A 15,116-nucleotide genomic window follows, 5' to 3' on the forward strand; every position below is an offset into this window, starting at 1 on the left:
ATTTATTGGACCTTTAATGTTGTATAGCAAAATTCTCTGGCAATCTTATTCACAGTAATATTGAGAACTTTAAGTCCATTTTGACCTTTAAGTTGCTGTAACTACAAATCTTTTACCATAGAGGCAAATTAAAAACTAAGAGCATCATTGCCATCTAGTGGAGAGACCTACTACTGCTATGTTTAAATAAGGCCCACTGTGACTCACAGCCATCTCATTTCCCCCCCAGTTAATCTTGAGTCTTTTCAAATCTTTTGAATTTCTTTCAAATCTTTCTTTATTTCCATTCTCCCAGGACTACCTTTGTTCAGTTTCTAACTCTTTAATATAATCGTTGCTTTGTAATTGGTCTCTCCTAGTTAGTATTCTTTCAAAATATTTTCCTTGTTTCTGTTGATACACATTCCTTTTATAATTTCACATTAATTTGATGTGCTACATATCAAGTACTTGCTTAAAAAATTTAGAATCAATAACAGAAGTCTGACTAGGAATAAAAATAAAGAAGTCCAGTAAATGTTGACTCAATTGGAAAAAAAAAGTACTTAGCACAATTTGCTAAATTTATCTAGAAGACAGCATATGCATACAAGTTCCCAAGCTTTCTTCCTATAAGGACAGACTGATAAATGACATTACCACATAGAACCCTACTGTGGCTTGCCCAAATACTTTTTAAAACTTACAAATTTTAATTATAAGTTGTATACATATCCAATATAAAAAAATGAGTTCTACAAATGAGTAACCATATTGATGATACTGAGAACCAGTTTTCACTATGGAAGACAATACAAATATGGAATGGGGAAAGGCAAGGAAGAACCCTGGAGCCCTAGAATGAAAATGGAGGTATCACTAAAACTTGTGATTTCTAATATATAGGTTTCCTGGCTCTTTCCACCAAAGGGCCTAAAAGCAATGACAACTAAGGAATCCCAGATCTTAGTTTTTAAACACCAATCCCCATTAAAGGAAATTAAGGACACTGGGGAAATGTTAACTAATTCCAGAGCTGGAGTGGGAGGGAAAAAAAATGAAAACAAAGATGAACCTGTAATATCCTGTGTTGGAAAGTAAGGAGTTGCTCTAAGAATAATAAGATGTCAAAGAGACCCAAGAGCTGCTTGAAAAGATTATTCCAAATCTGGAATAATTTGATATCAAAACAAATTATAGAAACAGACTGAATACAGGAATCTACAAGGTTGTACTAATATAAATGAGTGAGAGAAATAGGAGGATTTTCCTTACAGTAGAATGCCACCTAATAAATACAGAAAGAATGATAGATTTGGAAAACCCATTTGACAAACATCAGAATAACAATTAATTCAGCCACTGGAATTATTGTGTGAAACTGTTGAGACACAGAATATTTCTCATGTAAAAGTATATCCCCTCATTCATTAATATAATAGAAAAACCAGAAACTTACATCAGAAAAATCTAGTAGATTCCATCTAAAACAAGTTATCAAAATAAACATCCTTTTAACAGAACAACTAATACCATAAGATGTTGTAAAAAGGATAGGGTCACTTCTGCCCCAAATGCATAAGCTCAATCTGATTTTGAAAAAATATCAGAAAAACCCAGATTAAGGAACATTCTATAAAATAACTGACCCATGTGTTTCTTGATCTTGGCATTTTTGAAAACCTGGTTACTAATTGTTTCAGATTAAAGGAAACTAGAGACATGACAATCAAATGTAATGTATAATCCTAGACTGGATCCCAGACCAGATTTTTTTTTCTTACAAAGAACACTACTGAAACAACAGTGAAATATGGAAAAATCAGATAAAAGTATTGCATTGATATTAATATTGCAATTTGGTAATTTTACTGATTATAAAGGAGAACATCCTTGCTCTTAAGTATTAGGGGGAAGACATTTTATGTCTATAATGAATATTCAAATGGTTCAGAAGAAAGCATTTATTCTAAACTGATGACAGATAGGGGAAACATCTTTCTTACTGAATGACTACTAATAAGTACAGAAAGTTAGGAAAATAAAATTTTACAAACATTCTAGTAAAAATTATTCAGATTAAAATTATCAAAAGATGCTAAATCTAAAAGGGATAGATATGATGGGAATAGAATTATCAACACAGTATCAAAATTCTTCCTAATAAATGACCTAAAAGTTGCAAAAGGAAAAACAGTAAATACACAGTGGAGAAACTGGACAATATGTTACTCAAGTGACCAAAATTAGCAATCAACAATAAGGAGCCAAGGTAATTTCTGTGCCTCTGGATTGGAAACATGAGGGGATACATCTCTTACAATATTCCCACGGGCGTTGCATAATACTCTATGAAGAAACATCAGATGGAGATTCCTGGGAATGCTGGGAATGGAACCACCATTTGACCCTGCTATTGCCCTTCTCGGACTATTCCCTGAAGACCTTAAAAGAGCATGCTACAGGGATACTGCCACATCGATGTTCATAGCAGCACAATTCACAATTGCTAGACTGTGGAACCAACCCAGATGCCCCTCAATAGATGAATGGATAAAAAAAAAAAATGTGGCATCTATACACAATGGAGTACTATGCAGCAATAAAAAATGACAAAATCATAGAATTTGCAGGGAAATGGATGGCACTAGAGCAGATTATACTTAGTGAAGCTAGCCAATCCCTAAAAAACAAATACCAAATGTCTTCTTTGATATAATGAGAGCAAATATGAACAGAGCAGGGTGGAAGAGTAGGAAGAAAAGAGTAACATTAATCAGTGACATGAGATGGGAGGGAAAGGGAGAGAAGAGGAAAATTGCATGGAAATGAAGGGAGACCCTCATTGCTATACAAAATTACATATAAGAGGTTGTAAGGGGAATGGGAAAATAAACAAGGAGAGAAATGAATTTCAGTAGATGGGGTAGGGAGAGAAGAAGGGAGGGGAGGGGAGGGGGGATAGTAGGGGATAGGAAAGGTAGCAGAATACAACAATTACTAATAGGGCATTATGTAAAATTGTGGATGTGTAACCGACGTGATTCTGCAATCTGCATTTGGGGTAAAATTGGGGGTTCATAACCCACTTCAATCTAATGTATGAAGTATGATATGTCAAGAGCTTTGTAATGTTGTGAACAACCAATTAAAAAAAATCCGTAATGGACTTCAGTATAGTATATTAAGCAGATGAATATATTTGGTCTTTGTAAAGTCATTTTATGTAATTTTTATTGTAATTTCTCCTCAAAAAAAAAAAAAAAAAAGAAAAAGAAACATCAGAAAAGCCCAACTGAGGAATATTCTACTCTTCAGCTATCCTGTATTTTTCAAAAATATCAATATTAGAAAAGACAGAGAAAGGCTGAGGAACTATTCTACAGAGTCATGACAATATAACATACAACCCTGGATTAGGTTCTGTATCTAAAAAGAAATTGCCCATGGGACCAAAAACTAAAACATAAAGAACAAAACAAACTAACAACAACAAAAAACCCAAGATGAAAACTAAAAACCAATTGGACATAGTCTGCTTCTTATGAAGTACATATGCAGTATTAAAAGATAAAGGGTATGATGTCTGCAGCATGCTCTCCAATGGGTCAAGGAAAAAAATATATATGATGAGATGAGTAAATGATAAATATGGGAAACATTAAATTTCTGCACACATGTAATTCCATCATTTGGGTGGTTATATATTCTGATGAATATAAAAATTTACTGAAGTATTCTACTGGTATTTGTGCCCAGTATTTTAAAAATATAATCTGAGACTTTAGGCTCTGCCAAGCACACCTGTAATCCCAGCTACTTGGGAGGATGAGGCAAGATCACAAGTTGCCAACTTGTGACCAGCCGAGGCAAGTTAGCAAGATTCTGTCTCCAAACTAAAAAAATAAAAAAGGTTGGTGATACAGCTCAGTGGTCGAGTACACTTGAGTTCAATCTCCAGCATCACAAAATAAATAAATTGAAATTTAAAAATAGGCTCTTTCATCACTTTTATGTTTACCTTGATAATCTATGTTTGGCCTTAATTCTAAAATTTTTGCTTGTTTTTTTTTTTTTTTTTTTTTTTTTACAAACAAAAGCACATTTTATGTTCACATTGTTTTGGGGTTTTCATTCTCATCTAGTAGCTACTTTTATTCAATTTACAATAGTTACATTACCCTTTTTTTTTTTTAGATAATACGAAGTTTACTAACATATTTTGCCTTGAGGTATAATACTAACAAAAAACTCCACAGTCTGGCCACTGGAACCAAAGAAAGAGGCTACTCAAGGAGTGTGAATAAAAGGCTCAGGAGTCTGAGGCAGAAGGATGGGGAGTTCAAAACCAGCCTCAGGAAAAAAAGCAAGGTGTAAGCAACTCAGTGACCCTATCTTTAAATAAAATACAAAATAGGGCTGTGGATGTGGCTCATGGTACCTGAGTTCAATCCCTAGTATCAAAAAAAAAAAAAAAAAAAAAAAAAAAAAGTGAGTTGTACAAGTCCATGTCTCAGATAATTCCTGAGAAATTTATTTTTTTCAAAGTCAACCAATCCAATTTTTAATAGATGTGGGACACTCTCTAACTGGGTATAACTACAAGTTCCTTGTGCTATGATTTTAATTGAAAATCCCAAATTGATTAAAGCATAGGAGAATACTTCTTGCTTCAGAGATACTACTTATTTTGCATTATTCTTGTAATCTTTCTGGGAAAATAACAATGTATCTTAAAAATACTATTTGAAAAATAATGTACAGTTAAAACTTTAAGTATCTTGCATAGTAATTTTAAGACAATAAAAGCAATGTCTTTACCATATAAATTATCATGTTATCTATAATATTCTACATATTTTATAGTGACACAAATTTATACATACTGCTACTGGAAATAGGGAATATCCTTTTGGTCACCTATAGTAGGTTGCAAGTTTTAAAAGGAGAAGTTTTGAATTTGTGAAGGCAATATAAGGAAGAACTTTATTGAAACCTCAAAGTAATCTCTCAATTTATCTTCATTATTTATAGCAACACAATTCACAATAGCTAAACTGTGAACCTAGATGCCCTTCAGTAGATGAATGGATAAAGAAAATGTGGTATATATACACAATGAAATATTACTCCTCAATAAAAGAGAAAAAAAATCATGGTAAATGGATGGAGTTGGAAAATGTAATGCTAAGTGAAGTTAATCAATCCAAAAAACCCAAAAACAAATGCTGAATGTTTTCTCTGATATAAGGAAGCTGATTCATAGTGGGGTTGCGGGGGGAGCCTGGGAAGATAAGACAAACTCTAGATAGGGCAAAGGGGTAGGAGGGGAAGGGAGGGGGCATGGGGGTAGAAATGAGGGTGAAATGAGATGGACATCATTATCCTAAGAACATGTATGAAGACACAAATGGTGTGAATATACTTTGTATACAACCAGAGATATGAAAAATTGTGCTTTATATGTGCTTAATATGACTTATAATGCATTCTGCTGTCATATATAACAAATTAGAATAACATTTTTTTAAAAAGTTATCTACATTATAAAAAAGAGTCGAGATGTTTGCTTTGTTCTATTTATTTCTTTGAGGGGTGGGAAGGAGGTTAAAAAAAGAAAGTTTGTTATCTGCTTCAAAGAGCTTTTCCAAAGGAGGGGGGATTCATGTTCAATACACATCAACATGGATGAACACCGTTCTCATAGCTTTCATATCAATTTGAATTAAAGCGATTAATATGTGTAATGTTTTCGGAAAACCAGTGTATTCATATGGACACACAGGTACTCCTTGTATTCTTGTTCACATATGAAAGGAACTGGCACTTTGACTTCAAAAACAATTTTTTTTTTTTAAATCACAAATCCAACTTGTCTTTGATTTGGGTCTGAATTAATTACTAAGGAACTATTCAGCAATCAAGTGGCCTCAAATATTTAAATATCTTCTGAAACTACAATTCATTAAGGGACTGCTGACTCTTAAGAGCTATGCCATCAGTAAGGGAATGAGGTATGAATTTTCATTCTGGATGCCAAGTTCAAGGCAAAGTATCAATAATCTCCTCACTTTTAAAATATCTATAAATAAGAGTAGATGGAGGGTTAAGATAAAACAATGTTAAGTTAAAAAGTGCATACAGAACTCAGAAATACTTTTTCATTAAATTTGCCACTTTAGTTAAAAAATGCTCATAAGAAAAATAACCACTTAAAGGAACATATGTTACATTTTTGCTGTTTAGAACATTTTGAGAGCAAAAGAATGAATACTGAACAACTTTCCTGGCTAAAACTTAATCACTGTCCTGAAATAGGTTATTTTTAAGTTGAACATCTATTTATGCCTTGAAAATTCAAAGCAGAAAGAAAAATCACAGAAAGCCAGTAACTTCATCAATACATCTACACAGATGTTTGCTTGTAGTTTTTGGTATCCAAAACCTTTTTTCCACACATTGCACAGATGCCTGAAACAAAAGAAAACATGTAAGCAATCAAATCATAATACCAACTGAATGGATTATTTACCGTCAATCCTGAAGCTTAAAATATTATTTACCAGCATCAGAAAATTGAAAAATAAATATCTACTTTTAATCATGAACATGCTTTAAGTTCTATTTTGTCATGAAGTAGGTTAGGAATAGAAAAATGGTATTTTAAAAAACTTACCCTTTTTGTAGGCACAGCCCTGGCAGTAATGAGAACCTGGTTGGTGCACAGAACTTTTACAAATTCTGCAAGTGGAGAACTTATTCTTTCCATATGGATCAAATCTAGGGTTTGATTTTAAAGAAAGAAAATTGTATGTTACAATAGAAACTTTCAACTTGCTTAAGCAACATGCAGGATTAAGTCATACTCATCATTCCTTCTCTCAGATTCTATAGCTGACAGGCAGACCTCTCCTGGGTGACTATGGTCTAATAACTCTGCTCCTTTTATGTAAGCTGTATGCTTAGGAAGAGCTGTATTTATTCTCAAATGTGGTTCTGTCAAATTTGTCATTCTATTTGTGTGACATAAATATTATGAAAACTGATAAAATGTGAATACAAAGGAGTGAATGATTCCATAAAAACCAAGTACGTACTTTAGGATGACTGGATATATGTGAACCATTAACTCTGCTATGAAAGTAGGTATGAGTAAACAACTGTTAAAACTGGGGGAAATCGTAAGTGAAAGGGCTCCACATTTTCCAAGTGTCGATTTTTGCTCTAATCTAAAAATACAAAAAAAAAAAAAAAATCGGTTATGACTTATGTGAGGTAGATGATGTAGAACTTGTCAGAAGAATCATACTCCAAAGGTCTTTTCTCAACACCAAATGATGGATGAATTCATCTATACTTATAAATAAGTAACTTATAAATAAATAAGTTATATGCACCTAAATTTATCAATAACGTATGGGTATCTTTTAATGATTGCCTGCTTTGATTGACATTTTCAATTAACTGGCCTAATACCTTTGGATAACAGGGCTTCTTCTGTATAAAAATAGTGATTGGAGTGCAGAATAACCTTAGAAGAAATAGTTCCTCTTAAATGGACAAGAAATACTTTGATTTATAACTGCTTCTCTAACTACAAAATGATTTTTTATAAATCCTCACACAGTGTCCTAGATGCTGGTGCTTTTTCCTAGGGTACAGCCCAACAGCTAATTTTCAGAGGTTAACTTTTCCAAACCCAGAAGATTATTATTTTACTCCTCACAAGAGAAGACAGACACTATTCTTCTTTTCAATAAGCTCTTTGTTTTGACCTGTACATCTAGAGATTACTTTTTTAAAAAAACTGTATTTTATAATTCTAAATACATATTTTAATCTCTGAAATCTTACAATTACTTGGCAGTGTTTTTTCTTTATTAAAGTAATGATGCACCTCATAAATAATGCTAGTGTAGATTCAATGCAATATAGTGGTACACATTCCAAAAAGTAATAGCTACTTTTTAATGATAATAGAGTTAAATTTGGGATCATAAAGGAAAGTATATAAAACTATATAATCTAAGCAAATAGCTTAAGTCAAGAAAAATTGATCCTAGTACACACTAATAAGTTGGTCAACTATACAGAGTTTGATGCTGTACTGAAGAGTAAGTCTACTGTGTTGTTTTGTATTAATTATTTAATAAGTACCCAGCATGTGCCAGATATTGTATGTAGGAAAAGCTTTATTATTTTTATTATTTCTAATCTTTGGGATAATGTCAAAAAATATCTATTCACTTAGCAAATAAAGTCTTTGCTCTCACCAAACTGATATGCTAGTGGAAAGTGGTGATTAATAAGTAGTAACAGATAATCCAATAAAACAAGTGTTTTTCAAGCAGTAATGACTCTTATTAAGAAAATTCAACAGAATACTGTAGTGGAGATATAGGGAAAGAGCAAAGACTAGTTTAGATGCTGATTACGGACCCATCTGTAAGGAGGTGACATTTCACCTTCGACTCAAGAAACAAATATGTAAGTTTTGAGAAAGAAGCAAAGGAAGGAGCAGCAGTACAAACCTTTTTAGATGGAAGTGGGCTTGTAATATCGAATGAGAATGGTATATAATAAATGAAGAGGAATGAGGTACAACAGAAAGTCCAGAGTGAGGGAGAGGTCACATCATGGAGCACCCTTTAAGAACATGGTAGGGAACTTAGATTCTATTCTACATGAAAAAGAAAATGATTAAAGAATTTTAAGCAAAGAAATTACAAGACCATTATGATTACTATAAGACAACTGCAGAAAATGAGAGAAAAGGCAGGATGATAGTTAGAGTATTATTTCGGTATGCAAGCAAGAAATATAGTGGTTTGGAATAGTGCAGTAACACTGAAATGGACAGAAACAGATTTGAGTTATATTTTAGAGGCAGATCCACAGGACTTGCTGATGGATATGCAAATTGGGGGTAAAGGAGGAATATGAGTAGCTTTTAGGCTTGAACGACTGAATTGGGCAGTTTATTATGAGAAGACTGAAGAAAAAAGAGGCTCTCTGTTAGACATCAAATTAGGTGATTCAGGTAAGCAATTGCCAAAGAACTGAAGTCATGCTAGGACAGTTTATAAATTTATAAATGGGGGAAACAACTATTAATACTGAGTCCTGAGTTACTCAATTGAGAAAGAATAGCAAGAATTGAAAGGAAAACCATGAGAATGGGGTATTTCAAAAGCCAAGAGAATAAAGTGTTGCCAGAAAAGAGTTATTAACCCACTTTGTCCCAATATACCAGATATATTTTCTCTAAGTGTTATAGAATGTTTTATAAATATAAAAAAGATATTCATATTGTCTCAATATCCTATTTATAGGACAATGTACTTTTGGTTCTTAATGATAATAAAAAATATATAAGTGCTAGATTATGATTCCCAACCACCTTAATCCATCTTGTCAATTTAATTGAAATATTCAATTAAAATTGAAATTGAATTAGAATTGAAAACTTGGAACTTAATGGGTTAATGAAGTAAGATAAGAATAATGGTTAAATGGTTCTTAGCTTTAAATGTCATTTCTGACCCTGATAAGCAGCTTTAAGGTTGTGGTGGGGATGAAAGCATGACTAGAATGGGTGTAGGAGAGAATAGAACTGAAGGATATTCAGAAAGTATCCAGATAAGGCCTCTGAAAACTTCTGACTTGAAGCAAGCAAATGGTGGCACCTGGAAGAGTTCATGGAATTTTTAAAATTGGATATAATAAAGCATAGTGTCAAAAAAATTTTTTTTAAAGATAGGAGATATTTTTATGCCCATTCTCTAATAAAAAAGTAGAAGTTCAGAAAGGTTAAGAAAATGGTTTAACTTAAGGTCACAGGGCAGGACAGTGATAGAACCTACACTCAAATTTAGTTCTAGCTCAAAAGGTTATGATCTTTCCACATTTCCCTAATTCTTATGATCTTTGGATAATTAAGAAGTAGATAAAAAGGTCATATTTTCTGATAAAATTATATAAAAGAAGTAGCACTAATATCTTAATATATTGATACAGTAAAGATACAGTGAAACTAGCAGGTTAGAGCAGCTATCTTGTCTCTGGATACCAAGAACTCCCTAACTCTGTTTTACCATAATGGAGTGATGGATGACATATTTACTTCAATAAGCTTAATAGTAAAGGAGTGTGGAAATTTACAACTCCTCTATGTATGATCTTACTCACCTTGCTTTTTTTGAAGTTAAAGCTTTATTTTCATTCAGCTTTCTTCCACCACTTTCTGTATCAAAATATACATATGTTTTAGTGAGTTATTTCTATGCATTTTACATATAATATCTAATAATAATTAGAATAAAATAAATTAATAATAATTAATTTAAAAGTCCATTCTTTGACCTCTTATCAATAGAATGGCCTATTCTAAATTTTTAAAATACTTATTTAATAGCCAAGTTCTTAAGACACTATTTAAAAAGAAAACAACTATTAAGGAAACTGAAAACTTATATAAAATGCAATAATTTTATTTCTTAATCAAAGTAGTACCTTTAGAAGGTTCTCCATTTTCTCTGTCTACTGCAGAATCTATAAGTTTCTACTATGGTGTCATAGACCTTGAATACAGTGAAAGTACTTCTTTTCCTTCTCTTTGAAAATATATTTCACTACATGCATTTAATGATAATAAAGATGGAAACAGTTTAAATTTGTTAAAAAATATTAAAAACTAGGTGAAAGGGGGAAATTAAATACAAAACTGAGATGAAATCATCATTTGAAAATCACTTAATAATTTTGCTATCTCTTGCTTACTATATTATTCTATACATATAACTCAGAGAACTAAATGAAAAGATATTAAATTATTGAGGGACTCAGTATTCTTTAGTGTTCAACAGATGAAATATACTAAACACATAACATTTCATATTACAAATAATGTAAAAGCTAAAAACGTATTCATAGGAAGTACTTGATTCAATTTCCATTTTCTAAAAGAAAAAAATACCTGTGGTATTCCTTGCACCATCTTTCCACGTATCTGGAGTGATAACAGTACCAAGTTTCTTTTCACCTGTTACAAGATAGTAAAAATGAAAGTAGAATTTACTATTTAATAAATATTCTACATCATGCCTAAGGGTCACAATGTTATCAACAGTCATAGTATAGTAGGAGTCTGTGAATGGTAAAGGCCAGTAAATTGAGACTCAGGATATCAATTGTAGCCAATAGATAACTGACCCTTAGTAAAATTTGTAAACTAACAAGATGTTTCTTTTTTCTTTCTTTGTTCTTTCTTTTTTCTTTCTGAGCTCAGGGGCACTCAACCACTGAGCCACATCCCCTCTAAGTAAAATTTTGTATTTTACTTAGAGACAGGGTCTCACTGAGTTGCTTAGTGCCTCGCTATTGCTGAGGCTGGCTTTGAACTCGCCATACTCCTGTCTCAGCCTCCCCAGCCACTAGAATTTCCAGAGTCACTGGGATTACTGGTGGACTTCACTGCACCCAAGAACAAGATGGTTATAATAGACTTTCACTGTTTATTTATACTTTAAAGAAATTTGATAAATCAACTCATTTCGTAGACATTTACTAAATAAACATCTATGATCTAAAAGCCACTACACAAAGTGCTGAGAAAAATAAACCATGAATTGGACAAAGCTCTACATTTCAGGTAACTTATATTTAATTAAGTTCATTAGTTTCTCTAACAGCAGTCCTTAATTTGAGTTCCACAGGCACACATTAGGAGATAAATGAACAAAGTAAAGTTTGTGTTTGTGGTGTGTGTGTGTGTAGGAAAGATATAGATCTTTACTAGAAAAAAATATATACACAAAAGGTACACACATACACACACACACACACACACCTTTTATGTGTATATATATATTTTCTTTTTTTTACAATTTTGACTTTTTTAATTTTTGCAACTGATACATTAATATATATATTTTTTCAGTAAAAGTCTATATCTTTCATCAGAGTCTCAGGGGACCAGAGACTTCCAAATAGTTAAGAACACTTCAACCCAAAATATAAGCTAGAAAATAAAAAGTATAATTGTGAGCTAAAATAAATTAAGTACTAAAGTAGTAAGAGAAATTCCATGCAGGAAGAAATAACTCTGATTATGGGAAGCTCAGGAATGCCTTGTGGAGAATATTACAGAGAGGGTTTCAATATATGGAAATGGGATGGTGAAAAAGGAAGCAAGAGGATGAAGTTAAACTAGAGAAAGGATGCATCCTAAGGAAAGGCATGGAAAGTTCAGGGTACACACGAGCACAGAAAGTAGTGTGGCTGGCTCAAGTGTGAAGAGGGTAAGGGTCAGTGAATATGAGGCTGGAGAGATATGCTGGGGCTTTATTGGAAAGAGTCCTGAATATGAGGCTCCAAAATAGCCAGGATTATTTCTTCCTGCATAAGAATGAGCAAAGTCAGGCTGGAGATGTGAAGTAGACATTCATTGGAATGGATGTGCTACTTGAAGTCAAACACGTTGGAGAATAAAATAAGAATCCCCCCAAAAAGCTCTTGAACTTGGTGATAAGGAGATCACTGAAAAACTTCTGAAAGTTATTTCAGTGTTTTGTAGAAAGTCAGTTTGTAAAGTGCTAAGAAATAATTCTGAAAATGTGAAGACAATAAACAAAACCAAGTCTTTAAAAAAATTAAGGTACCAGGAAAGAGACAGTTAAGAGTGTAAAAGGGAAAGCTAAAAAGTGTAGTTTTGTTTTGTTTTGTTTTGTTTAATGTATGAAAGAAATCTAAGTTTACTTATAGGGTGAGTGGAACGAACTGATTGAGAGATCAAAAACAATGGAATGTTAGACTTTTCAGAAAAGCAGAGAGGTAGAAAGTAGTAATAAGAGGGAATGACCTTCATAACACATATCATACTCTAGAATCAAATATATCAATTTTATTTCAATAACTACTCTGGATCTTGGATTCTCAAAAATTTTATGTGCCTTGAGAAATTAACTCTCATAAATTCCCCAGGATTCTTAATTTCCTTTGGGACAAAGTACTTACAGTATAAAAAGATTTATAAACAAGTAAAACCAGGCAGAATTCTTATCTCCCCAAATAAAAATTATAAAACTGACGAAAATTACAAAAAAAATATTTAAAAACTCTACAACATAAAAGACACCAGAGCAGGAATAAAATCTAAAGACATTTAAGCCACATTTAATCTAACACACAAAACCCCCCCAAAACTGCTTACGGGTGCAGTAAAGGTATCAATGCCAAAAAGGATGATGTGAGGGGTGATGAAAATGTTGTAAAATTGTGGTAATGATTGCACAACTCTGCAAATATACTAAAAACCACATTTTAAATGGGTGAATTGTATGGTGTATTAATTACATCAGTTATTTTTATTTAAAAATTTTTTTTTGGTGTTGGGGATTGAACCCAGGGGTACTTAACCACTGAAGTCCCTTTTATTTTTTGAGATAGGGTATCACTAAGTTGCTTAGGTCCTCACTAAATTGATAAGGCTGGCTTTGAGCTTGCGATTCTCCTGCCTCAGCCTCCTAAATTGATGGGATTACAGGCATTCGTTACTGTGTCTGGGCTTTAAATTTTAATGTAAGATGATAATTGTATATGGTATGTAATCTAAAAAGAGGAAAGTGTTATCTCCACTATGTCCACACAGAATGGTGCAGTTTAATTCTGAATGCCACATACACAAGGAATAGGTTATGATAGAAATAATCAGTTTTTGAGTACATATTAAGCTTACCATTTTGTATTAGACATTATCTAAGTTATTTAATTTTCACAAAATGACATAAATTATGTTTTTCAGGTGAGAAAATGAGGTCCAAGAAATATTAAAAGTGGCTCATCTGAGAACATTCTTTAATACAAAACTGAAAACCATGGGTTTCTATGTCTCAAGTTTTACCTACTGAGGAGATATCAACAAAATGGATCATGTTCATTAGACAGTAAATGGCATAATAAGAGGAGTTGAAACTTTTGTCACAAAAGAACCAGATATATCTAGCCTGAGGAAACAGAGACTTGGAGATATGAAAGCTGTTTTTAAACATAAATAGATTGCAAGGTTAAAAAAAATCCAATCTTTTCTAAAAATCTCAAACAGTTTGCAATAGAATCATGGGTGGTTAACTACAGGGGGGAAAGACCTTTCTAAAAGCAAGGGATGGCGGCGCCCGCCTGTAATCCCAGCGGCTAGGGAGGCTGAGGCAGGAGGATCACGAGTTCAAAGCCAGCCTCAGCAATGGCGAGGCGCTAAGCAACTCAGTAAGACCCTGTCTCTAATAAAATACAAAATAGGGCTGGGGATGGGGCTTAGTGGTCGAGCGCCCCGGAGTATAATCCCCAGTAACCTCCCCCAATAACAAAACAAAAACATAGTCTTCTTTGAAGATGGTGAGACTTCCGGCTCCCCTGTCCCAGTGCTGTAGGGATTCATGCCAAGCGTTATATGACATTGGACTGGATGCTGACTGTGGGTTACCAAATAAAATAGAGGATGCCCAGCTAAATTTAAATTTCAGGTATACAATTTTTAAATTAAATACTGTACGGCACAAGGCAGTTACTGAAGTTAAAAACATTACACAAAGCCGTCTCAACTATTGCACGGGGAACTTAGTACTAAAAAGTCATTCGTTGTTGTCAACTGAGCATCCGGGATTCTTCCTTGCTGTATCTTGCAACTCCCGATGCCACTGAAGCGATTTTGAAGATTCGTTTGAAGCCTGAGAGCGCTAGTCAAGAAGCTGAAATGGATGAGATTCGTGGGTAGGGGGAGGAAACGGAAATAGAAGTGCAGAACAGAGACCACTCTGAACACAAAATAAATAGGACTAAATGGACACTGGGGAGGGGCACCGCAAGAGGACAAAGGTTAGACTCGGAGCCCTGTGAGAAAACAGATTCAGCCAAGTTCCCAATAAAATCCAGTCAGGTTTTCCTAGCCTGCTCCTCCTCAGAAGCGGGTCCTTAACTCACATTTTTCGCACACCATCCTTCTGTCTACGGTTCCCTCAGTCGCAGAAGCAGCAGCAACTCAAAAACATCAACACTACCGCCGGAGAAGGAGTCCCCTTCCGGCTACGTCAACCTACTTCCGTCTCTAAGCCCTCGATTCCCGCCTACTCTACACCTGGAAA

General features: G+C 33.5%; 1 protein-coding gene across 1 annotated transcript; it reads right to left on the reverse strand.

Annotated features, from left to right (window-relative positions):
• Nucleotides 1-4,639: 4,639 nt before the first annotated feature.
• CRIPT (CXXC repeat containing interactor of PDZ3 domain) lies at nt 4,640-15,115 on the reverse strand. The gene is made up of 5 exons (XM_081265451.1): nt 14,956-15,115; nt 10,955-11,020; nt 10,168-10,222; nt 6,656-6,759; nt 4,640-6,450 (listed from the first exon to the last, which is right to left on the reverse strand). The coding sequence occupies exons 1-5, from the start codon at nt 14,969-14,971 to the stop codon at nt 6,386-6,388; spliced, it is 306 nt and encodes a 101-aa protein (XP_081121577.1). The 5' UTR covers nt 14,972-15,115; the 3' UTR covers nt 4,640-6,385.
• Nucleotide 15,116: the final 1 nt, after the last annotated feature.

This window comes from Spermophilus citellus (assembly GCF_964194105.1).
Source record: "Spermophilus citellus genome assembly, chromosome: 13".
NCBI lineage: Eukaryota > Metazoa > Chordata > Mammalia > Rodentia > Sciuridae > Spermophilus > Spermophilus citellus.